This window comes from Didymosphaeria variabile (genome assembly GCF_027946475.1).
Source record: "Didymosphaeria variabile strain IMI 356815 chromosome Unknown scaffold_1, whole genome shotgun sequence".
NCBI classification, from domain to species: domain Eukaryota; kingdom Fungi; phylum Ascomycota; class Dothideomycetes; order Pleosporales; family Didymosphaeriaceae; genus Didymosphaeria; species Didymosphaeria variabile.
In genome coordinates, this window is record NW_026611620.1 from 4,215,401 (window position 1) to 4,240,516 (window position 25,116).

The 25,116-nt window shown below is 53.1% G+C and overlaps 8 protein-coding genes across 8 annotated transcripts; 2 read left to right on the forward strand and 6 right to left on the reverse strand.

Annotated features, from left to right (window-relative positions):
* Positions 1–844: 844 nt before the first annotated feature.
* On the forward strand, positions 845–2,972 carry N0V89_001347 (uncharacterized protein; the record flags this gene model as incomplete). Its single annotated transcript, XM_056210160.1, has 2 exons — positions 845–2,695; positions 2,751–2,972. 2 exons carry the CDS (start codon positions 845–847, stop codon positions 2,970–2,972), a joined length of 2,073 nt encoding a protein of 690 aa, XP_056076982.1.
* Positions 2,973–3,728: 756 nt separating this feature from the next.
* On the reverse strand, positions 3,729–4,047 carry N0V89_001348 (uncharacterized protein; the record flags this gene model as incomplete). The annotated part of the gene is made up of 2 exons (XM_056210161.1): positions 3,729–3,750; positions 3,815–4,047. 2 exons carry the CDS (start codon positions 4,045–4,047, stop codon positions 3,729–3,731), a joined length of 255 nt encoding a protein of 84 aa, XP_056076983.1.
* Positions 4,048–4,754: 707 nt separating this feature from the next.
* N0V89_001349 (uncharacterized protein) lies at positions 4,755–7,604 on the reverse strand (the record flags this gene model as incomplete). The annotated part of the gene is made up of 1 exon (XM_056210162.1): positions 4,755–7,604. The coding sequence occupies one exon, from the start codon at positions 7,602–7,604 to the stop codon at positions 4,755–4,757; it is 2,850 nt and encodes a 949-aa protein (XP_056076984.1).
* A 979-nt stretch (positions 7,605–8,583) lies between these two features.
* N0V89_001350 (uncharacterized protein) lies at positions 8,584–9,873 on the reverse strand (the record flags this gene model as incomplete). The annotated part of the gene is made up of 1 exon (XM_056210163.1): positions 8,584–9,873. One exon carries the CDS (start codon positions 9,871–9,873, stop codon positions 8,584–8,586), a length of 1,290 nt encoding a protein of 429 aa, XP_056076985.1.
* Positions 9,874–12,144: 2,271 nt separating this feature from the next.
* On the reverse strand, positions 12,145–13,408 carry N0V89_001351 (uncharacterized protein; the record flags this gene model as incomplete). The annotated part of the gene is made up of 2 exons (XM_056210164.1): positions 12,145–13,050; positions 13,103–13,408. 2 exons carry the CDS (start codon positions 13,406–13,408, stop codon positions 12,145–12,147), a joined length of 1,212 nt encoding a protein of 403 aa, XP_056076986.1.
* Positions 13,409–15,576: 2,168 nt separating this feature from the next.
* Positions 15,577–17,500, reverse strand: N0V89_001352 (uncharacterized protein; the record flags this gene model as incomplete). Its single annotated transcript, XM_056210165.1, has 2 exons — positions 15,577–15,684; positions 15,743–17,500. The coding sequence occupies 2 exons, from the start codon at positions 17,498–17,500 to the stop codon at positions 15,577–15,579; spliced, it is 1,866 nt and encodes a 621-aa protein (XP_056076987.1).
* A 1,935-nt stretch (positions 17,501–19,435) lies between these two features.
* Positions 19,436–22,649, forward strand: N0V89_001353 (uncharacterized protein; the record flags this gene model as incomplete). Its single annotated transcript, XM_056210166.1, has 5 exons — positions 19,436–20,297; positions 20,345–21,125; positions 21,256–21,370; positions 21,877–22,059; positions 22,140–22,649. The coding sequence occupies 5 exons, from the start codon at positions 19,436–19,438 to the stop codon at positions 22,647–22,649; spliced, it is 2,451 nt and encodes an 816-aa protein (XP_056076988.1).
* A 252-nt stretch (positions 22,650–22,901) lies between these two features.
* On the reverse strand, positions 22,902–24,347 carry N0V89_001354 (uncharacterized protein; the record flags this gene model as incomplete). Its single annotated transcript, XM_056210167.1, has 1 exon — positions 22,902–24,347. One exon carries the CDS (start codon positions 24,345–24,347, stop codon positions 22,902–22,904), a length of 1,446 nt encoding a protein of 481 aa, XP_056076989.1.
* Between the last annotated feature and the right edge of the window lie 769 nt (positions 24,348–25,116).

Consider the following 25,116-nt stretch of genomic DNA (forward strand, 5'->3'; position numbering starts at 1 on the left):
CATGCATTTTTGTGGCACTTCGGCAGTCTCTACGCCGTCGGGCTGCACGAAAACCGCTGAACGGGGACACGGGAGGAGGGGAAGGCCTCGAGTCTCGCTCTGACGCATGCGTCTGGCATCAAAACAATCGAAGACCCGCGGACAGTTGACGGCAGAATGGAGATGTCCACTCTCCACTGTCTGTCGTGTTGGCAGCGAATGGCGGTCTGCCGCGTTGGCGTGCATTGGCTGACTCGCCTGTTGTCGTGCTAGCGATGGAGGAGGGGCGTGCGCGATGGCGGGGAGGGCACCTCGAGCGGATGAGTGAAGCTGTGTGCTCAATTCACATCGCGATGAAAAGGGAATATCGGCGAATTGGAAATATTCGCATGCACAAGCTGCAGCATTGAGGTCCAGGGGCTGAGCGGCAGGCTGCATGGGAGAGCGTGGTAGGCCAACGGTTGTTCCCGCCTGCCGTGCGCGAGCTGTACTAGCCCCTTGTGGTAGCGCCGCAGCGCCTTTGTTTACGGCGACCTGACCGCCAGCGCCAGGATGAATCCACTCCACAAAATCTTTACCCGCACCGAACACGCTGTCTTTTTGCAACCGCAACACCGGTGAAAGGTGGGAGAACATCCTGTGAACATGTTTTCTAGAAATTGAAACACTGACGTAGGATTAGAAGGCGTTGCACACACGTTCACCTCGACCCACATCCGCTGATGCAATTCCCCGCCGCTCGACCGCTTCTCAGCCTGACCTTCGATATCCTCGAAATTTACAGATAGCTTGTGCCTCGGCACGGCAACTCTTCTCACATCGCTTGATTACCTTCGTCATACCGCCCTAAGGGGCACACATCGCCATGGACGGCCCGCCGCCGCCGCCACCTCCCCACGGCGAGAACCCGAAGACAACAGGCGGATCACATGGCTCTGCAGGGTCCGGTGGCCTGCCATCAGGGAATTATGACATCTTCATCATACCCCCGCATTCGGCAGGTGGAGGTTTCGTGTATCTGCCTAGCCTGCAGGTTCAGCGGAACAGCTTCATGGCTGGCGTGGCTAGCACCATTGCCAGCATAGCCGTGTGGAAGATGATGGAGCCAACGGTCAAGCAGTGGTTTTTCATCGTGACTCAGAATGTCAATGGCGGTGGTCCAAACAGTGTCCTACTTATGGTCGTCGCTATGGGAATCGCTGGCTGGGCGTTCGGAAAGTCGCAGACACCTGGAGGCTTCTCGGGGTCTTTCGGTGGTGGCCCTGGTCCTGGAGGAGCTGGAGCTGGTGCTTCTGGATCGGACTATCAACGAGCTCCACCACCGCCTCCCCGTGGCGGCTATCCGAACGGTAGTGCGCCGCCGCCTCGAGGCGGCAGTGGGGGCTGGTCCGGACAACATCAACAGCGTGGTGCTCAGTCACCCCCACCGGAAGACGACGACTTCTGGAATGACGATGATGAAGATGAGGACAAGACCCGTGAAGAGGCACGCAAGAAGGAAGAGGCGCGGAAGAAGGCAGAGGAGCTCAAGAAGGAGGAGGAGCGCAAGAAAGCAGAAGAGGCTGCAAAGAAGGCCGACGAAGATCGTAGACGAGCCGAGGAGGAGGCAAAGAAGAAGGAAGCAGAACGCAAGGAGGCAGAACGTAAGAAAGAGGAAGAGCGGAAAGAGGCAGAGAAGCGAAGAGAGGCTGAGCGTGTCGAAGCTGAGCGGAGGAAGGAGGAGGAACGGAAAGCGAAGGAGGAGGCCGACCGGCAAGCACGAGCAAAGGCGGAGAAGGAGAAGTGGGAGAAGATGCGCGCTCGGGAGCGCGAGCAGCGCGAGCGAGAAGCCCGCGTTCGCCTTGCAAAGGAGCGTGAACAAAAGGAGAAGGACGCCAAAGAGAAGGCTGAGAAGGAGAGACAAGCCAAAGAAGCTGCAGAACGGGCAAAGATCGAGCAGGAAATTCGCGAGAAGCTGGAGGCGGAGCAGAAAGCCAAAGCTGCCGAGGAGGCTGTGAAGAAGGCCGCTGAGGACGCCGCCGCTGCTGAAGCTGCCGCAGCTAAAGCCAAGTCGGACGCGGAGCGAAGTGAGCGGTTGAAGGCGGCTCGAGAGCGTGCGCAGCGCGACCGTGAAGCTCGTCTAAAAGCCGAAGCCGAGAAGATCAAAGCACAGGCAGCGGCTGCGACAGCACAATCCTCAGCCGGTCGACGCACTACTACATACGGTGGCATTGGTGCTGGTGAACGCCTCGATCCATACGCCGGCGCGAGAAGCCCCCCAGCACCTTCGGTCACCTCAACGCACTCCTCGCCTATCAAGGTCAACGTTACATCGAAGAAGTACGAAAAGCCAACAGCGAAGTCTTACATGGGCGACGAAAGCGAGCACTCCTTCCGACCTTACGATACTGCCAGACCACCGAAGCCCCCATCCCATGCATCTTCCTACACGGCGTCCAGCTACGCGCCTTCGCAGTCGACTGCTGCGTCAACGGCCCCGCCTAGCCAGCGCGGTCCGTACTCGACGAATGACCCCGACAAGATCCAGATCAAGGCTGTCTATCTTTTCAACGACCTCTTCCCGAAGCCTGTAGCTCAGCTCGTATCGAACGTGGGTAAGGTGACGGATGGTTTGGTCTTGAAGATTCAGACCGAGGGCTTATTCATCGACGACGACGTTAGGAATATACCGCAGCGCGAGTGGGATTGCAAGGCGTGGACGTTGAAGCTGGTCGAGGTGAGTCTCCATTCTGCCCCTCTCATATGTACTGAATATACTGACCGAATTTTAGACTGGCCAACAAGCCTCAAAGCACCTGCACATCCTCCGCGCTTCCGTCCGCGACGCTGACGGCAAGAAATATGTCTTTTTGATCGATGAGTCCGAGAGCTGGAAGGTTAACATCGGACTGCAGCGTCTGAGGAAGGGTTCGCTGGTCCGTTCTCTTGCGAACACCACGATGACACCCAGCGAGGTTACGAGGATCTTGAACTCGGTTCCGCCGTTGCCGTAAAAGAAAGCTAAGAGATGGTGATGAAAGTGTTGAGTCGTGGACATGTTGTTGCTGTGCGCAACCGAGGAATGTAAGGATGTGGAATGCGGTATATTCGGCAAAGCGTTGCATGTGTGGTGTTTGACGCGCGATATTCCCCCATTGAGTTGAGCGAGCACGATTGGTGTTGAGATATCCCCCCCTTTTGATTCATTTTCGTTTCTTGCACATCACATTCTTTACTTGCATCGCGAAGGCATCAGCGACGGAGTCTGTTCGTTCATTTAGCAGAAATTTGTGCATATGGCATCGTGGTGGGTTGTAAATAAAGAGAAAACAAGGGTTTAGAGAGAAGGTGTGGATACAATGAGATGATGTTGGTTGCTAAAGTATATATCATCTAATTATTCTCTGATATTGTGGGTAAAGTGAGGCGAGGTGAGACAGTGAGGAGGCCCTCACTCAATCAATGACCCGCACTCATCCCATGTGAGCCTGCCCGAACGCATGACTACATACACATATCGATGTTCACTTAGTGGTACACATTATCATATCGCCGTCATGTTCGCCCGTTCATGCTCGCACCCCCTGCACACCTTGTCAGCACATCCACCACACCTCGCGAGCAAGACCAGTACTCACCGGCTTTCATCCGCCTAAGAGTCAATCACAAGCTGGATACTTCCGAAGGCCCTGACCTGGCTGCACCCACACCCGTGGCCACCTTGACCCGCACATGTGAGCGCCGGCTCGAGAGTCCATCCCCCACTGCAGTCAGCGCTGTTGTAGACGCGCACTGTTCTTCGTTAGCGTACTTTCTTGACCCTTTTCCACCAGCGGTCTCGACTAGAAGATCATACGTACGGCTGTTGTACCGAATGCCACCGCCTTGCACGCCCGTGACGCGCAGGCTCTGCGTGCCGGGTGGGAAGGTGACGCAGCCGGAGACGCTGGCTTCAGGAATGTTGCCGGGAGCGCACTCGGTGTTGCCTGCGAAGGAGACGGTGACTGCGGCCGCGGGAGCATTGGCTGGGAGAGCGGCGCCGAACGCGAGGATGGAGAAGAGGGTGGTGAGGAGGATGAGGGGGTTCATCTTCGCGGTGAAAACGGATCTAGATGGGTAGTTGTATCAAGGTAGTGACTGGTGGATCGAAGGTCCAGGTGACGATAGTGGTGTCTTCGAGATTGGTAGAGAGAAGTGGGAAGAAGTAGTAGAGAGCTTGTAAGACAATTATATATAGTGGAGCGGGAGGACTCGGTTTGCGGCGGCGAAGCGGTGCGTTTGCGAGGGATCAGGTGCGGTACTCAAGGCAATTACCTCGTGTGATATATAGAAAGGTGAAGGCGACGTGGAGGTGGATAGACTCGGGTTTGCGATTGAGTAAATGGACAAAGAGAGGCCGTGGGCCGCGGGAGATGCGAAAGGAAAGAGCGCCCGTGGTAGGAGGAATCTGGATTGAGAAGCAACAGCGAAGGGAAAACAAGTGGGCGGCAAAGCTATATAGACACGTCGAACCGTAATGTAAACAGTGAACAGCGTTGTAGGAGCAAATATGAGGTCAGCCGATGTGAGTGGCTCCTGCTATGGAGTACTCCCTTAGGGTATATTTCCCGTTATTGTCCATCTGAATGCGATCTGCAAAGATGCTACGATGTAATCTAATCGATGTGTCCGAACAGAACGTTTCTGGAAGCAGGTGCTGTGCAACGTGGATGTCAACCTTGCTGCGGGTTCGCGAACTCAATAATGCGCGGGCTACGAAGGATCAATCGGATTGAACCAATTTATTACTAGCGTATCTATTGATGCTCGTTGACAGGCGTCGCACCAAGCACCCACCCGAGGCCACTGGCCAGCCCACCAGTAACCGCATTAGCAACCATATCCCTCCTCCTCACCCTCTCATCGCCGGTACTGTGCATGCTTCCAGAATCGCTGCCTAGATCTACGGACGCACGGCTCGTGTCGCCGTAACTCTCCGCTCCAGATACGTTGCGGCTGCCTCCACTTCCGCGAAGTGGGAATGCACTCTTTGAAAACGCAGCAGCGGCCCCCCTAGCAACATCAAATAAGCCCATAGGTGCTTCTTCCACCGCGCCTCGGCCGACTTCGCGGCGAGGCTGGATGGTAACTACTTCCGCGAATGCGCCGGGAAGACGGCGGTCCGCCGCGTCGTTGAAGCGCTCTTCTGCTTCGTTCTCTTCCGCCAGGAGGTTCGTCATTTCGGTTTCGCATTCCTGCCATACGGCTAGGACCTCTTCCAAATGATGAGGCGGTGCAAGAAGCAGTGCTTGTGAAAGAAGCTCCATGCGCTGTTCCAATCGTCGTAAGTCGGGGCGGGCGGCAGTATTTGCCTGGCCCCACGTTGATGACGAGGATGGCGAGCCGCGATGGCGACCTGCTTGTACGGCGACGCGCCAGGCTACATCTTCGCTATCATCATCTCGAGCTTCTGAATCGTGGGACCCGAATGAGAAGCGCTGTGATGACTTGGACAGGGTTGGCGACATAGCGGGCGAGGGCGTTGATGGGGTAAGTCTGTTCACGACGTATGAGTACGCAGTCTCAAAGTCGTCTTCTGCAAGTGCTGCCTCGACCGTCATGCCAATGACACGACGTTCCGCTGCGGCCTTTCTTTTCTCTACAGCGGCTGTGTCAAGGTGACTGTAATCGGCATCTTTGTCCATGATAGTAGACGGCTGCGCGACGACAAGATTCTGGCCGATAGAAATGAGGTCGTCTAAGTGGGTGTAACTGCGGAGGTTCTGCTCGAGTAGTTTTTGGATCAACGAAAGCGGGTCAGCGCTCACCCTGATGTTAACAGGCTGGAACGGGACACCGTGTTGTAGGATCAGAGAGTAGAACGACATGGCGTGTGTTGCGGCAAGCAGAGCTTGAATACGCTGAAAGCGGCCCGAATTGAGAAAGTGTGCCTTGAACGCTGCAACAATGTCTGAAGCGCGTTTCATGCCTCCTCTTGTTCGGTTGCCGTTGGTCGCGTTGTCGTAGTGGTGCAATACAGCCGTGAGGATGACCTGCTCGACATCGGAGAGAGGAAGGGGGGTTCGATCTGACGTTGACCGAATGTACAGTTGACCGATAAGTGTGTACTGGCTGCCTTCTAGAAGACCTTTCAATATCTCAGTCTCAATAGTTTGGCTGTCAATGTGACCAAATATTCCCTGTGCATATCGATCGGAGCCTATCTGATTCGATCCCCAATTCCAGAGCCAGAGTAGCCTAGATCGATTGGCCCGCCATTGTTCAGCGTCAAGCTTAGCACTTGTGCTGAGAGCATGGACGATCTTGTGGAGAAGGGAGAGCTGCTCTGATTTGTCATTGCGGAGAAACATGCGCGCGACTTCCCTCACGGACATGAGTTGCTGCAAGCTAGACAAAAGGTGGGTAGAAAAAATGAACAGCTCGAGGAGATGAACAGCATCCTGATTCGGTTGGATCAGGGGATTGTCAGGCCGTGTGATGTGCTCTTCTTGGAGGGCGGATGCTTTGAGTCCCTGGAGCATGGGCATATCTGCAGCACACGACGGTAATGCTTCCACGATCAAGCTCAGATGTGGGGGAGGCTCTAAGCTAAGAAGATCGGATATCCGTGCGAGCAGGCCGTGGGCTGTCTGTAGTATGTCGCTGTTGCTACTATCAAAGAGATATAAGCATGCCAAGGCTATCTGTGCATACCGACGCTCCAGCTTTCGTTGTGTCTCGTCATCGACATAGTCACGTCCTTCTTCGAAGCCGCCAAGGTCCAGGTCCTCAGGGCCATCCCACTCGATGATGACCGATGATATCAATGGGAAGTCGGCTTTCGAAGTATCCACCAGCCATCCGAACAGAGACTCCCAGTCGTCAGGCTCTTGGGCTGGTGCTTCGGTCATGGACGCTCTTCGGTCGTCTGGCGACAGTTTGCGCCTCTTTCGCTCGTTTGCTCCACATATCCAGGGGCCGACCACACCTCTTAGGTCACGCGCCGCAAGTCCTCCTTCTTGTGATCTTGCGTGTGTTTGGCGAAGGTTCGATAGTTGTATGTCGATTGCTCGCCGGCCTCTTGACCTGGCGAATTCATCGAGCGATGGAGCGGGGCTCTCGGGGTAGTACTCGTACATCAGTCGCAGAAGCGGCAGTGCTGTAGATATGAACCATATCCGTAGGTATTCGGAGTGGCCAATGAAGGGCGCGATCAGCTCGGGTATTGAGTTGAGAAGGCCAGTCTCAGCGTCTATTCGGTGCGCGCGGTGGATAAGGAAGTGTGTGAGGGGGTCCAGTTCCGTCTCAGCCTCGTACAAAAGATGTACTAAAGGCAGCAATTTCAGTTGAAGCTTCCGTCGCTTTTTCTTTGCTTGCGAATCTGAGAGCTCCTCCACCGGCGCAACTTCGAGCACAGCTGCGGGGTCGTCGCCTGGTGTGCGGTTGTCGCTCGCGAGTTCATCGAGGTATTCGAGGTATGCGGAAGGAGGAACACTTTCCGGCAGGTACGTCAAAAGTATCCGCAGAATAAGTTCGAGGTCAAAGACGGTATCGCGGAGGGCTGTCAATGCGCGGAGGGCGGTGATGTTGGATTCGTTGGCATGGTGGATGGCGAGGAGGACGCAATGCGGCGCAGAAAGCTTCTGGAGCCTCTGAAGCTCCGCCATGTTGTGCAGATTGGCTCTGAGCGGCTATCGTGTTGTGGAGGGGATGTTATCCATATTCTTTTGTGACTTGTGGCAGCGTCGCGATTACACAAACACGTCGCGACTTCCCTGTCCCGCATTACGTAAGGCCGGCACAAGCCAGCTTCGGAGGTCCGCAGTCTGAAGTTCCCACTCCTCAACAACCCAACACACTTCGAAGATATCTTGCATAAACGACATGGGTGCTAGGACAGTGGCCAAATCGTCATGGTATATCTTTTCCTAGATGAACAGCATCAGAGTTCACACGGTCTATGAGCATTCATTGCGGAGACCTGCCTTTGTTGCCAGTACCCAATCCATTGATAATAGCCCTCTCGCCGATGAGTGTACGCTTTCGATATTAGGGTCCAGACCGTGTTTCTCATCCACAGAGAATCTGTGATCACGCTGCGCGCGTGGCACGGTACGGGCTTGGCAGACTGCGTTCTTGGGGGCTTCACGAGGACAGTAGCTGATATACATCGTTTTTATCGTTTCATTCGTACACTGCAACCTACACAAGCATGCGAAATTGGGGAAGATAACATGAAAGAGGTAGTGAAGCTGGAAGAGGATGCATCTGTAAGAGATCAAATGCACCCACTTTCACTTCAGAGCCTCAGAGTTGTTGTTGTTCAGTCATCGAATGGATAACCGAAGAAACAACAAGCCAGTACGCGGATGAAAACCAAATAGGGGCAAACCACAGTAGGGCAAAGGGGATTAAGGGAAAAACGCAACAGGGAAGACCAAAAAAGGGACACAAACCATTAGGGGAAAGGGCAGAATGAACAATGAAATCAGGGAAACCCTCAGAGAATCTCACCCTGCTTATACCGTATGCCTTCGCTCTTTGCTACCATATCTTGAAGCCAGTCCGAAAACCATTTCAAAGCCAAGTGATCACAGGATCTCGGTGCTGCTGCTGGAGCCGCACTCATAGGCGCGAGAATGAGGCTCAGATATTCAGATCGGACCCTTGACGAGACGGGTTAGGGGCCGGACTACGCTGGGATCGATCTTTAGGGGCCGGAACTTGTGTCTTGAACTTGCTGTATTTCTCCGAGTAGGTGGGGACATGCTTGCCTGTCTCTTTCATCTTGGCGTCGCGAAGCAAGTTGTAAACAGCCTTCTTCCTGTTCGCCACCTCCAAGTCTCCAACTTTAGCACCGCGGTTGAGCAAGGTCTGGACGATGTCCAGGCGGCCTCGCTTCATTGCCTCTTCGATGGGTATGACCTTAGTTCGGAACCTGCTTCCATCTTGATACAGCCGGCTTGCAATGCCGTCGACCACTGCTCCGGCACCCAGAATCGCAGCGACGGTATTTGCTGTACCATAATTGATAGCGATGGTCAGGGGAGAAGAGTTGCGCCAGAGGGAGTTGGCGCCATGGGACGGGATGTTGAGGAGACGCATCACGACGTCAGTACTGTGGTGCTTGCAGGCGTGCTTGAACACGTAGGCATCCAAACGCAAATAGATTGACCTAGTGTTCGAAGCGTCAAGGAAGGTGATGGCGATTTCGCTGCTGCAATCTTTGATAGCTCGATACAACAGATTCTGGAAGTTTCCCGAAGAGTACCTCATGTAGGGCTTCCGGACGAGATTCATGATTCGTCGCACCCAAGATTGGCTGGCCGTCCTCATTGCCTCTTTCAGATGCTTTTCCCAGAGAAAGGTGTAGATATGCAGAACCTTCTTCAATTCTGAATGCAATCCCTCTAAGTAAGTCGCAATTGCATCGAAGATAAGCGGCTGGTTGAATGCGAATGAGTTCGTGACCGCATTGCCGAAGATTGAAACCTTGAATGGATCCACGCGGTTGTCTTCAGACAGGACATTATTCAAGAGCGCCATGTTCCCCGTTGCTGCGGCCATAGCGAGTTTGTAGTGAGGAAGCATAAGCTCATCCTTTTCAGGTAGCCTAATCGGGTCTGGATATTCCATCCCTCGAGAGGTCTCGAGCTTGGATTCAGAATAAAGCCAACGACCCAAGTCGAATCCCAGATCCTTCATTGACACATTACGGCCGACTGCCTTGCACAGAGCCTCGCGCAGCTGGTCGGAGGTTTGATCGGAGCCCTCGGATCCATACTCTTGGAGGTAGGTGATCATAGCGTTAATGATGTCCGGCACGGCTGCATCTGCATCGAGGATAGACTTGGTGCGATAGAAGAGATAGCGCCAAAGGTTATTGCGCATGAGCAGCAGGCTTACATCCGAAGTAAATGCGTCCTGTGTCTGCATTGCGAAAATGTCATACTCTATCTCAGCGGCAAAGGTCCCTCCCACAGTTAGCATGCATAAATGTCATTCAATAACAGACTCGAGGGTTCTTTCCGTCTTGTGGTGGGTCACTTACGGCAGACTCCGCGAAGCTGCCAGGCCCCGTGCGGCCCCGCTTGCTGCACGAGAGTGTGAACGATCCGCTGGAACATCTCCGGTGGGAGATCCAACAGCTTCATGTTATCGGTCGGGGAGGGTGTGGATTGCTATGCTTCGTTGTTGGGTGAGGCTCGTTGTCGAAATACGAGATCGTGGTGAGGTGAAAAAGCAGAGTGACGTCTGTCGTGAAGAGGGGTTTATATTCGTGCGATATCATGCGCTAACATTACGCTTGGGGCACGAGCGTAATACAGTGAAACCCGTCTTTAACCTAATCCAAATCTTTGATTTATCAAAGTGGTTGAATTAGGGGATATGGTCAACCTACGCTATTGGTAAGAGCAACGAGCGAGGGAAGTAGAATCAAAGCTCCGTTTGCACACCCAGAACTAACGTAATACCCCACCAGAACTATGTATTTCATTCATGTAACAATACCCAAGACCACCCTACCATCGCTCATTGCACCAATATGCGTGGATCATCTGGTCCGCTTCGCGCCGAATCGGATGATTTGTACACGAACCATATGGTTCGCTTCCTGAAAGTCTGCTAGTTTACATTGTGACGGCCAATGCAAATGTTGTGTGCTGCCCATCTCCTCAGACTGCCCCGTTGGCTTCCAATTTGAGTTCCCGCCAGTGCCCACGCACAGGCAACGCAATGGCGGTCGTATGACTAACCTACGGGGCTTAGCGACGTGAATGGGTGAGAGACATTAGGTGTTACCGGTTCGTATATACCTACAGTGACATTGGCTGCGGCACCATAGGTCATAAGTAGGACAATCCTCGTTATATTTCACCATCTTTATCGTGTCCAACTCGTCGTATACGGCCTCGCTGAAGCGATTCCCATCCCAACGTACCTTTTGTATGTTTGCGCCTCGCATAATGAGATACTGTACCATGTTTAAGTATCCTGATCTGACAGCGTGTTCGAGCGGGCACTTGTGACGGTAGGGAGTATAGGTGTCTTCAATGTTGCCATTTTCCTGTTGTGACGCCCTTACGGGTATTCTGGGACCATCGACTAAGGCTCCGGCATCCAAGAGAACCACGACGGCTTCTAGTGAACCGTACTTTGTAGCTATGTCTAATGGGTTCAATTGATAGTATACGCGGAAATGTATCAGGGCTTCTTCCCAAAAATGGTAAGGACCAATCAGAGGGTTACCGACGAATGCTTTGAGAAGATCCACATGGTTACGTTCGCAGGCTTCTGCGATTGCAAGTGCCCGAGCCCTCTCAAAGGACCAGTCGGAAGACCCTGTTGTGTCGTAAATCCAGATGTCGTGTCAGGGTTAACATCGAAGATAAGCTTAGCCATCCAAGGATTATCTGAGCATATAACAACTTGCAACCACTCATCGTACTCCTGGGGGTCCAAGCTGTCTGTGCAGATGCGATAAAGCCATAGTAGATCCTCAACTGCATCGTCACCACAGTAACGCACAGCGTCCGCAGGAACCCCTCGGAAAGTACAGTGGCTTGGTTTCCTTTCCTCCTCATAGTTGCAGCTCATATAGTTGCGTTCCAATTGTTGTTTGCAAATCTGAGAGAAGTACCGCGCACCAGTGCGAAACCAATCCACAACGAGAAGGATAATGTGGTCGTAAAGTTGCTTTGCCGCGTTTCCTAAGGGATTTCCGAATGGAACATGATTCTCGTAGAAGCGGTGTGCGCTTAGAGCGCGAATTGAGGACGCTCGTGGTCTTGTCGCTGGCGTCTATGTCGAGAATCTGTGACTCTGTAGCGAGCCTAGATGGCGATTGGGATGGATGTGCCGGCATATTATCGTTGCGGCAAGCCATGTTCGAGGTTGAGGGGCGCACTGCTTGAGCGAGTGCTGAGTGTGCAGCAAGAAATGGGTGGCTGTGATTTACGTACGTTAGAGCACCCACGCGATACGAACGCGAACGTATCCGTGAACAAGATACTCAACGTGTGTGTTGGATCTCATACTACGTCATCTTTTCAGGCATCAGTCTTCACAGCCATGAAACAGGTCAAAGACCTGGCCACCCAAACCCATGCACACAGTATGGTTAACATAGATACCTAGGTACATTGAGAGTTATGATAATCAATACAAGTGGTCAGTGATCTCTGATATGCACCAGAGGATCACTTCTCACACAGAAATCCAAGCCTCCGTCATGTCTTTGATGAAGTCTCTCATGAACTCGTCGTCGAGCAAGTAATCGAACCCGTGCGGACCTTCTGGCATCTTAAAATTGATTTTTAGACCTTTCACATTCTCGAACAACCTCTCCCACTGTTGCTTGAAGGTTACAGACACCTCAGGAGACACATTGGTGTCGTCTTTTCCGTGATAAATGAATAGAGCAGGCACCTTTTTTAGCCCAGACACTTGGCTGTTGTCTTTCATCTGCTCTAACTGGGTCAGGATGTCTGGCAACCGCTCATCCTTAGTTGTCTTTCCGAAATAGTTGCTCCACGTTCCACACCACGAGCTGGCGAAAGCCCCTAACATGCCGTAGGGCGGAACGCGTCGTTTGAGGATATCGGCAAAGATGCCATCATCGCTTCGACCGAGCAGTCCATGATCCTTCATCTCTTTACGTATGGTCTGGACCATTTCCCACAACTCATTGACCTTCTTCTCTATATATTTCTTATCATTCACTGTCCGGCCCATGTAGCCTAGTTGCTCTTTCCAACTATCAACACGCTCATAGTGACGAAGCATTGGATAACGGAGGAACAGTGCGTTGACTTTGAGCTTCTCATGCGGTCGTATGACCGAGTATGCTGCTGCATAACCACCAGCACTTTCTCCTGATATGAGTAGCTTTTCTTTATCGAGCGCGAGTTTCCCTATACAAGCTTTGTAGCCATTGATCATGTCGGTGCTGTAAAAATAGTCCCAAAAGTCATCGATAGCCCGCGTGATGTCGTTGATGTCGGCAAGTGGGAACCGGGGGTAGTTGACGGCGAGGATAACGGCACGTTGAGCTTTCGCTTGTCGCAGGGATGCCTGCAGGTACCATGGACACCACGTCCAGTCGCCAGTCCACTGCATCGTATCAGACTAGTTCAAGGTGCAAAAAATCCGAGATACAACTTACGAAGCCGCCACCTTGAAAGAATACGTGGATGGGAGCCTCTTCTTCCAAATCGAGGTCGTCGGGCACGAGAAGTCCGACCTCATTCCAGTATTTCTCCGGCTTGCGGTAATAGAGTGTGTGGTGGTTGAAACCAAAGTCACTAAACTTTTTGTTGTTGTGTTCGTTGAGCAGGGGTTCCTGAGAGTTATAATGGTCGTCTAAGAAATTCAACTTTTGCTCCAGAGGTCCTTGGTACTTCTCGACCATTTTGGCAAGGGCTTGTGTTTTCTCATCGTCCCACACCTTGACTTGCTTCTGTGGTGACATTTCTTCGATTTCTCTCGTGTGTGTGAGTGTACTTGGTTGTTGGACTGAGACAATAGTAGAAAATTTGATTATACTAGTATATCATGAAGAGAATCAAGCTGGAGGTCTCAGGTCGCATTCTTATACATGGTGAACCCGCTTATCTACAATTGTCTATCAGAGCTTGTCGCACGTAAGTTCTAGTTTTGTTGAACTCCGCGTCATAAAGTGAGTAGCGAAGGTTGCAGTGCCCAAGCCCGTTCACGCATGTTTCCCGCCAGAGCACAGTGCATGAACGGTGAAACAGCCACAATCTCGGGCAGCGGGGACTTTATGAAGTGGATTGTGTGCTCGCATGACTTACTCCCACGTTTTTACGCTCCTAAGGAAGCTCTCATGAGAGGTGATTGACTAACCCATAGTGCTCAGGGCCCAACGAGTGGCCCGAGTCTAATTTAGGGCAAATCGCAAACCTAATAGATGTTTTGGTAGCACAGTGGAAACAAGCTTCGAGCTAGCGCTGGACTCACCTTCAAGGATGAATAGGCCACCAAGAAGACATGGCATGCTCTTTCCAAACTTTTCCCATCGAGTCATCAAATTAGCATTGTTTCCATGAACAATCGTCCCACGGCCCAAGATCCAAACCCTGGAAAAGCGGAGCGATATTACCGCTGATAGACAAGCGACTGGTCACTTCCCTCTAGTAGATGTTTATGTAGTACTAGTAGCTGTTAACCAACGAACCAACGTTAGTATGGCCAATGAAGCCTTCTAGATGACAGGATCTCTCCGCTTCTACAAACTGAATCTTGCGCTGTGGGCAATGTCTTTGTGAGAGCACCAATAGTCACTAGCTTGAATGTCACATCGGAATACTGCCTTAACAGGCACATTTGGTCACCATGAGTACTCGCGGCACGCACTGCACCATTTGAAGAGTCAACTGCACGCCGGATTACTTGTGTAACCTTGGGTTTCTCGGGCCCAGGGTACAGCCAGGGCTATGTGACCCGAGCCCTGATTTGGGCAGCAACCAAACACTACTCGTCGGGAGCACGCGGAAAGCGTGGTAAGCCGCGGCCCACAGCGGGATCATGTAGCAGTGCGACCGAACCTACTGGAATGACGCAAGCTAGTTCGTGTTCGTTAATTTCAGATTCGCTAATATCGAGGTGCGGCCCCTGTCGAGAAACGCATGAACCAAGATGACGAGTGTAGCTCGGAAACGGAACAACTACGCCTCAAGGCTATCGAGATACCAATGCGGGGCACACCATGTTCTGACTCAGTGAGAAATTTTGTATGGAGCTAAGTAGCAAGACAACAAGTTCTCGGATCTCGATGTCCCCTGAGTTCAAGATGCGTAACGGCGACAGCACAGTCAGAAGTTCTCGACAGGCCACATAGAGTCTGAATAGCGCGGGCGCAATCGATGCGCGACTTCTGAATGCTTTGCTCGGATTCGGTCATGTCGAATGATCTTCTTTGCATCTGCAACAAAGTAAAGAGAGACGGATGTTTGCTTCATAACCCTTGATGAACGATTTAGACTTGTTCGCATACCGTGGTGAATCTCCACGGTTCGGGAAAGTGTTGATTTGAGACGCAGCAGCTAGCAGATCGGTACAAACCTCATCTCCTGGCTGGCAAGCACCTCAGGAAAGCTTGAACAATGGTCTATGACGTATATATGGAAATCTCGATATGCGAACTGTCATGTATTATCCTTGCGACGTGTTCATCGCGTTAAGCTATGGTATCCGCAACTTCTTCAGCCTCCATGTTCGCCCATGCAAATCGCAAACTATCAGAAAGCTAGACCACCAGCGTAGCAAAAGATCACGTCCACGGAGGAAAAAATCCTTCCTCAGATCTAGGCCCTTTCCTTTATGCACTCTCATGGCAGGGTCAATGGAAAGATACGCCGAACTCCAGAGATGCCAAAACACGAGAACAAGATCACTATGTGCATGATGTTCGCCAGCCCAAACCAGATTTCGCTTGTCTTCTTCTCATAACGCTTGTGGATGTTCGTCGTCAAGAATGAGCCGTCGCCTCCGCATGCGTGGTATGGCGAACGAAACTATCGGTGAGGCGAGAAGGTTGACTACATACAAAAGTATCACAAGCCGAAGCTGTATTTATGTTCCGCGCCAATTAAAATTCTTGGTAGCCAGGCGACAGATTCAGACATACGCCGGGCCTACAGCGCGCCACGCCGCGTCAGGATCGATATCCGCTGTCACGGCCGTTGTGGCGACTTCCTCGGCAGCCTTCTGCGGCGGCAAAGCCTTCTACGGTATGTCAGCGTCACTCGAATCTTTTACAGGTTTGCGCGCCGAATAGTCATACCTTGCCCTTGCTGTAGGTCTTGCCCTGAGCGAAGTTCTTCCGAGCCTGGATGTCCTGGATCTTAGCAGCCAGCTTCGGAAGGCGGGCGAGATGTATGTTCCAGTCTTGAAGATCCTCTGCTTTCGCCTTTGAGTGCTGCATGGCCATGTTGTTGGCCAAGCAATCGAAGATCGGCTCGTCATCAGTGTAGGCCAGTTCTTCGATAAGAGCGATGAGTTCGTCAGTGGGGCCGTCGCGCACTTTCTGGCAGTAAAGACGGGTGAAGTGACCCATATACATGCTGTGGAGTCCCAGCACGCGGGCGCAGCGAACGATCTCCAAGTTGTAACGGTCGGAATTCTCCGGCTTCAGAGACACGCTGTACACACGACTGCAGTGGGTGTGCATGGTGATCCACTCCAAATGGATGTTGAGTGCCTCTTTGGTCATGGAACCAGCGTCGAACTTGATCGTTAGGGCAGTGGGATTGGCTGTCCAGTGGTTGAACGCCTTCGAAGAAACTTGCATCAACATGTACTTTGGAAGAGACGCTACAGTGTCATTTCCAATGATGAACTGCACAGTTGGACCGTACCCGAAAGGCTCGCGCTCTTCCTTAGACATTTTTCGAATGTCTTTAGAGGTATCGATCTTTGGAGGTCCCTCGTTTGCCCGGCGGGATCCGAACATGAATCGCCCTCCATGGCCTGCCACAGACTTCTTTTGGAACTTTGAAGGATCGATGCCAAGCTTGAGGGTACGAGCTGGCGGGGGCGGTGGTACCTTCTTGATGTTGTCCGCCGTCACAAATGGTGAGCGCTTCAAATCACGCACTGGTGTGGGTGAGCCGAGTGCAGGGAAGTCAACAGGGGAGAGCGCCGGGAACTCATCTTCAGATGAGGTGGCAGTCTCGGGCTTGATGGGCGTCTGTGCTTCCAGTGCGGCAGCGATAGCGCCTGCGGTTGTGTCCCCCGGAACATCAATATCTTCGCAGGCTTCGGCCATGAGAACGGTGCGAGACTCGCGCGCGGGGGTTGAAAGCGACTCTTCTTCTGCATCCTCTTCGACTTCAGTGAGCGAACCCGAGTCGGGTACACTGATGGTTTCTGCGACCTGTAACTCCAAGTCTTGAACGAGCACCATCTTCTCCTGCAGCTCGTCCCTGAGCTTCTTGGTGCGTCGGATTTCTTCATCCACTTGACTAGTCAAATTCGCGATGTGCGTGTCTCGATCGATTATGTTGGCCTCCAGTCGGCTGATGTGCGCTTCCTTCTCTTCAATTGCGCCAGTCAAATGCTCGATGTTGGCGTCCTTGTCTTTCACGTCGCCTTCGAGATCCACAATGCGCTTGGCTTGATGAACGATCGTGGTCTCCAGTTCTTGAATGCGCTTCGCCTGCTGGATCACGGTGCCGGGCATAGGTTGGAAGTTACGACCGGCGCCATGGCCAGCGGCAGCGGCAGCGGCAGCAGCGTCGGCATCGGCTTGCGCCTCATCTTCTTCAACCGAGTCGGCCCACGATGTTGCAGTGCTAGGTGACAAGGGAGAAGTGGTCGCCGTCGATGTGAATGCGCTTGATGGATACTCAGGGCTCTTCGTGCCGCAATCCTTTTTCACCTTGAAGACATGGCCGCTGCCGAACTGCTTCGACACGCTGGCTTCAGCCGGCGTAGGCTCGGTGGGCTTGGTCTCCTGGTCAGGGGACGGAGGCAGGACTCCACGCAACTGGCCTATCTTGTGCGCGTTTTTGGCCCAGAAAGCGGCGGAGCTCGAAGACATTCTGGTGCGGAGTTCGGGTTCGTTGAGATACCTGAGTGAGGAATGTGGAAGGGATCAGGTGTAGGGGAGTGTGTGCAGGAATGCGCGATGTGGTGAGCGCGCAGGATGATGTTTACCTCAGATTGTGTTCGCGTTCGGTGGTGTGGAAGTCTGTCTCTGTGGCGGGTTTACTCCTAATCCGTGTAGGGAGGGAAGGTCTTGCAGGGGGGCGGGGTGGGGTTATATAGACCTGCGCATGGCCAGAGAAGAGAAGAGCGGCCAGTGCGTGAAGTGCAAACGGTTCTGGCGGCTCGCTTGGCGGTTGCGCGTGCGTGAGGCGATAATTCTCTCGACGTGTAAGGTGAAGTGAAGGAGACATGCCAGGCACAGACCAATCGGGTGCTCCGTGACTCTGCAAAGGGAGGGAAGGCGCGACAGGGCAACCACGAAAGCACGTGGAGACAGGAATGCAAGAGGCGATGAAAAGAGAAGTATATATAAATAAACTTTTTGCATGCTTGCGAGCCCGCTGACTTCGTCCCGTTGTAAGGTGCGACGTAACAAGAATGTACAGGCTTGACCAGTAATTGCAGCAGCGTGCAGTTTTTAATGATCGTAAGAGAGGGAACCTGTCAGGTGATACTACTGGTCACGCTCGCTTACGGTAGAGCATCCGTCAATTACGGGCATGGGTTTGATGCCAAACAATGGACGCGTGACCGTGAAGAGTAAAGGATGACAAACAGACACGAGAGGAGCCGCGCGGAGTCAACCACCATGTGAAGTTTCACGAGTCGATCATCTGTCTTGCAACGATTAGGTATAGGCAATGAGATGCTCCGAGCTTGCGATGAGATGAAGTAGCCTTGAACTGTAGTCGTACTCGTGGTTGAGGACGGGGTTTCGGCAATACATTTACCCGATGCGCCGACGCGTCTTCCTTTCACGCCACCCGACTTGCTGCTTCTCTTACCTCCAATTGCGATGCGTCAAGGCTAATTGTATCTGCAAGGCCTTGAGATGTAGCTAACCCGGCGCACGCCCATCGCTGCCTCGTGGTCGGATGGACGCGATCAATTGACTTTCTCTCCTCGACTGTGCGCGCACGTTATTTCACCCAGCTCAGTACAGCAGCAACGACTCGGACTTTTCTAATCGAATTTAGTCATCGTTCCGATATGCTTTTCATTCTTGAAATATACGGGCTGTTCTAGGGATGCAGTGACCGCAACATGCGCGCCTTGCCTCGCCCTTGTGGCTCCGCTCCGGCTTGCGCCTGCACTGCTAATTGCCGCCCCGTTTGTGTTATTTGCGATCTGTGGAAGCTCAATCTGGCGTATGGGCTGCCCATAATTCGAGGACGTATTCTAATGGCTAATACAAATGTCTTTGCCCGTATCTTTACGCAGGGAAATCGCACTCTTCCAGCGTCTACACTTTCTGGAGTCCGCTGCGCAAACATCAGCATAGGAGGTGCACCAGCGTATCGCATGGCCTCATTGTGCTTACGATATAGGGAGACGTGGAGGGAAGTCTTCGTGCGCTTCAACGATGCGTACGCGCGTTCTTCACTCGATAATGCTCACGCAGCGACCGTTCTTTCCGACGGCTACAGGCGCACTCCAAGCAGCTGCCCTGTTCAGGGACATCGGCAGCCGCCTTGAGCCCGCAAAACAATCATCTCTGGGTCCGTTCTGCTCTCCTCTCTCTCTTTTCTTCCAATCACACCACCAGTGACTCCACCACATATATCCTCCACCGCCAGGTTTGCTAGGCCCTCATCATCCTCTTTTCCATGCTGACTTTTGCAGCGTGCACGCCGGCTGTCTTGGCCGAATATCCTTTCTGCTTCCCCACGCCTGTTACGCTGTGTTGCCGACCGTTCTGAGCCGTCCAGACAGAGGTATGATGACATTGGCTGTCTACTTCTCCAAGCTGACGTTTCCCAGATCGAATATGGCCATGTTCTTCACGGTTCTCGCTATTACCTGCTTCGGCGTGCTATCCATTCACGCATCGGAGAAGCCTGTGTGGGACATTGCTTGGCGTAAAACCTGCGGGCCTCTACTGGATGCTCATAAGAAATGTGCCCCAAACACTATTACAGGTGATCCTATCTACTGGATCTGCAATGGTGAAGAACGTACCTGGGAACCGACCGATGAGCGCTGCAAATTCGGCTACGAGGAGGGCGAGGAAGCTCCCACGACCGATGGCGACTGGCACATCGGCTGCGATGATTCCGATCACTGCGGTTACTATAAAGATCATCCGAACAAACGCTCCATCGGATCCAGTCCTGACACTGCGACCGGTTCCGCTCACGCAGGTTTGTCCCCACGAAAGTCTCCAGATGGGCTGAACATACCGGACCGGAAAGGTATCCACACGCGCTGCAGCCTTACCAGCTTCGATCTGGTCGAAAAATTTAGTGACAAGCGTTGGATTCATCACTACAAGTGTCCCCCAGGCACCGCTTGCTCCGATATCCTTGGTAGCGGTGCCTGCAGGGCAGGAGGGCACGACTTCACCATCCCTGGTCGAAGCTACCTCTGGGCCTTTAAATGCCCGGATGCTTATAAGGACCCAAAGACTTGTCACTTCGCTGATTCGGTGCACGCGCTTGACTCTCCAAAGCCACTCGGGCCATACCTTAACGGCACTACACGCTGCAGCCCCAACGGACGAACCGTTCAGTACCTCGACGGCAAACAATGGAAGGATATCTACGCATGCACGGCGAAGGCTACCTGTGTTGAACACCGAGGCCAGGGCGGCTGCCAGGCTGTCCAGTCCTTGGCCTATCCGTTGACCTCCCGTGAGTCCGCCCTGCATTTCAGTACATGTAGCATACTGACTGTACAGGATCACTTGCCGATAAACGCCATGCCTCTAATGGAGGAATCATACAGTGGCCGACTCTACAACGCGATGAGGAGGATCAACCACCGACCCGGTGCAACCCCGAGATCAGGGACCATGTTCAGTACTTCAGCGAGTTTTTTAATGAGTGGCAAGACTTCCATACATGCGAGTACGCGAGCGGTTGCCACAATTTCAGGGGTAAAGCTTACTGCCATGATGCATACCGGATCCTGGTTCCCTCCGTGGATCTTATCAGTGGCGTAGACGGGGGCCCGCCGCGACTGGTCGTGCAGGTCGAACAGGCGGAGGATGACAGTGAGCTCCCGCAGATTGAACAGAAAATTGTTTTGGCCCAAGCCCCCATACAGACCCGATGCGATCCCCTCGACGAGACTCAAAGGTTCGTCCAGTACCTCCATCCGTCGGCGCAACAGTGGCTCCGCTTCTACCAATGCAGTGGGCCTTGCTTTCAGTTCATGGAATATGCAGCTTGCGAAGAGTACCGCGACAAGTATGTGATTCCAAGTCCACCCACGCAGAACTTTCCAAAGCGCGCCGCTCGACCGGATCTGGTAGCTCCAGATGATCCGCTGGCGCAAAACGGCTGGGGCTCTCGATGTGACGCCCTCTACCCATCAGGAGTGATCGCTTTTTTCCGCGGCCAAACCATCGCATACGGAGAGTGCCCCAACCATGGGGCGTGCCGCGAGACAGGTGCTGGGTTCGTTGTTTGTGACGTTAATGGCCGTCCGTATCTCATGGAGGCTCATGGTCAGACTCGGTAAGCTCCCCTTCCGACAATAGCGTGAAGACTTTCCGACAGGGCAGTTTCCTATTCCAGGACAACATAATGCTGTATCTTCGATGCGCTTTATCACCTTCAGAAGGGTCTGGCGGCTAATTTGTGACAGCCAGCTACCTCGCCAAGACCCCTACGATCCTCACGCACCTGATTTTAACATGTTCGACACTCGTTGCAACCCTGGTGATCCTAGGGAGGTGCAGCGTCATAACGGCACCACTTGGGTCCGCCATTTCCAATGTACCTTACCAGGTTATTGTGTTGACGACGATGGTCGCGGAGCGTGCCGCCCGCAAGGCAACCTCTACAAGTTGCCCTTGGCCAACTACAGCTCGGTCAAACAACGCGAGCCCATTAGCCAACTGCGAGTCAGGACACGTTGCACTAAATCCAATGCGAGCGAAGTTCATCAATGGATGGGCAGGTCTTGGGAGTCCCGCGGAGTATGCCTTCCGCCATACGAATGCAACGACTTCTTCGTTGGTGCGGCAGACTTCGCACTTTGTGCGCACCCCAATGCGCATTCCGGGAAGATGTGGCTTCCCTGGCCAGCACTAAGTCGCAGCACGAATAACGGACAAGTCACACGCTGCAAGGACCAGAATACGCTCGAGCAATTCAAGGACGACGTTTGGACCCCATATAGGAGGTGATTGATGATACTGCACTGGCTGGTGCCCCTGTACTTGTGTTGACAATGACCAGGTGCCATGGAATCTTTAAATGCCAGGACGTGGAAGGCGGACCGAATGGAGGCTGCGCAGCACCCAGTCTCTACGACGTCTTGACCCAAATTGGCGTTGCTAGTACCGTGGCCGACGCCGACCGAGACGTTCTTCCTCGCTCTCCTAAGCGCGAAATGGTCGATGACCGTCTATTGAGGAATAGCGAGAGGCTTACAGAGCAAGGCAAGGTGAGACATTATAGCCTACATCCCCCTTGATACCATGTACATCCCTCGAGGACCAAGCGTATTCGCTGACGCTTATTCAGATGCTCATTGACGAGGGTGAGGAACTCACGGCACAGAGTGATTCTCTTCTAGAGACGTTCTTCGGCCCTCGAGACTCTGCTACCTCTTTCGAAGATTTCGCTGCGATGGAAGAGTTCGCGGCAGACCCCCACAATGACATCCCTTCGGACGCGAAGGAGCCCAAGGACGCCGGTGTGCCCGACACTTCGCTCGTACCTACCGCGGCAGACCGCGCAGTCCATTGCCGCGACACTAGCGGTCTGGTAGACGACAGCGTTAGCATGCACAAGCAGGGTGCTCACCTCGTCGAGGAAGGCAACAAGCTTGTTGCCCAAGGCACGACACTTTTGAAGACAATCTTCGGTGCTCAGACGGACGAGTATATCAGGAACATCACTGGACGTGGAACGGCTGGCGTAACTGGCGCTCCGATCATCGTTGATCTGCCAGAGGTGTCAGACTTACCAGAAGTGGACATCGATAAGGACGCCAAAGCTGGGGACGAGGACACTGGATCCGACACTGAATGATATGCTTCAACAGTAACGATGTTGCTAAAGAGAATGAGGAGGTGTTGAATGGTATAATTCCCAGCATGTGCTATTGTCTTTTCTTTGGTTGGACAGGTCTCCTATTGTGTTGTTATGGTGGATAGTACGCTTTGCATTGTTTAGCGATTGTAGCGTTATTATACTGTGTTCCCGGGTTTCCTTCTTCAGTTCCCTGGGACGTGGATGCCCTGAGACATCTGAACATTTGCTTGACTGCAGGCTGTTGCACTCTCACTGTCTGTTCAATGCATCTGTAGTCTCCAGCACATGTCCTAACCAACCGTCAAAGCCCGCCCATAGCGTCATTTTCTTCCTGTCACCATTTTCACAAAAGGCTTTCAATGCACTATAGCGCTCGCGCACCCAGCGCTTTCTGTCGTCTTCCGTACCTCCTTGTAACTCTACGACTATCGTGTGAGATATCTTTGCGTCGCAGACAGGACACAAGTACGGTGGCTGGCGGGTGTCTTCTAGGAGGGAGGAGGTAGATTGCATTATGCAGGCGAAGTAGAAACAGTGCGCCAGACAGAGGCAGTGACCGAGTTCGTGCGACACTGTGCGGAGCAGCCGGGACGACCACAGCGCTTCAAAATCGGCCCGTGAATCTGATGCTTTCAGCTTTGACACGGCATTCACGGCCGCACGCACTGGTCCGTTTTTGCTGAGACGGGTCTCGGTGGCTGTTGCGGGCTTCGCCTCCATCTCTTCTACTGCGCAGAGCGAGTCGATGTAGGCTTTGCAGTGAGATGTCGGCCAAGCATGGTCCTGCGTTATGCCAGCGTAGGAATCGAGCAGCGGATTATATCGCGCGCTTTGCACAACACTGACACGGCTCCCTCCGTACGCGCGCCCGGCGCAAAAGTCGTCGTTGGGTGACTCGTAGATGTCGTGGTCGACCAACAGCACCATAGCGAATGCATCGGCCGGCAACATCGCGATCGCTGCATCCAGGATATCATTGAGGTTCAATTGCGCGGCGAAGGCGTCGTCTGGTGCAGGTCTGGCGCGCACGCGCGTTGCGAGTTCGCCGTAGGAAAGCGCGACGTACTTCGGCACGCCGTTCACGGTTTGTACTGGTCGACTCTTGGTCGCACTTTGCTCCCAGGGTACCCAACACAGATCTATGGGAAGGGGCACCACGTGCATACCGTGGTAGAAAGCGCGAAGGTAAGCGACTGTCTCATCGACGTTGGGGCTCTGCAAGGAATTGGGCGCTGGAGCCTTCGCCCCCTTCTCTGTGCGCAGTTTCTTGCTGGGTGGCTCGGAAGAATCGAGGTTTGGCGTCGTCCAACCCTTCATAAAGGCCATTTTCTCGTCGATCTTCGGCGGCGCACCTACATACAGTGTCCGCCTCTCGGGCGTCACTTTATTCCTACATTTCTCGTGCAACCAACTCCGGAACGACTGCGCCGGCTCGTCACCGTCAGGGTCGTAGTTTAATGCATCGTGAGGGAGGACTAGGGGGCCGGGATATGTTTGGCTTTCCTTTTGGGCTTGTTTGTCCAGGGAGGCGCTGGTGGAAGACTTGTCTCTGGCTGCTGGAGGCGCGCGGCCGGATTTCGTAGTTGCTGCTATGCGGACTCGTGGATCGAGACGCTCGAAGCCGGCTAGTTCTGAGAAAGGGGAGGGCTCGAAGAGAAGGGTGGTGTGTGTACAGGGTGTGGGTTTGGCCATCATGAGTGCGGCCGTAAGAGATGTGATTATTTGAGAGTGATGAGCGGCCTACTGGGAGATAGTACGCAAGCGTAGTGTAAGTGTTGTTGTTGAAGTGTACACCAACGTGGTACTATCCTATTGCCCTACGACTGCTAATTGACTTCTGAAGTAGCACAACGCTCGTCCAGACGTGTTGATTTTAGGATGTTGGCTTAGGAAAAGTGGAACGAGGCGTAGTTGCTGCCTTACAAGCCCCTGCTCCGCCCCATGCGCTAAGCCCTCTTCGGAATGAGACGCTTGATTGGCTCATGATCCGCCAATCATCGCATGCTTGATCGCACCTTCCATCTATCTGGCGCGACGCGAGTGCGGACTCGTCGATTGAGTGAGGGTCGAATGGCTTCGCTGGCGGGGCTTTCAAAAGACCTGAAGCTGACGATCATTGAGTATCTCATTTCGCTGCAACCCTCAGTAACTCTGCTTCAGCTCACCCCAGAGGCTCAATATATACTCAGCTCCCTCATGTTGCGCAATTACTATTCCCTTCATCCCAGGAACTTTAGGGGGTCTCGATACTCCATTCATACTCAACACGGATTTCTTGCCCAGTACTGAAAAGAGCGCCTTGTCAATAAACCTTCTGTCAGAGAGTCGTCATGCACGCCTGGATCGCCGCCTGAAATAAAGGCGCATCGTCGCTCACCCGTAGTATTGAACCTGATAATGATTATAACTTGAAGCTATAACTATTCGGAAGTCCCGTGGTCGAGACTAAGCGCACAAATGTGTC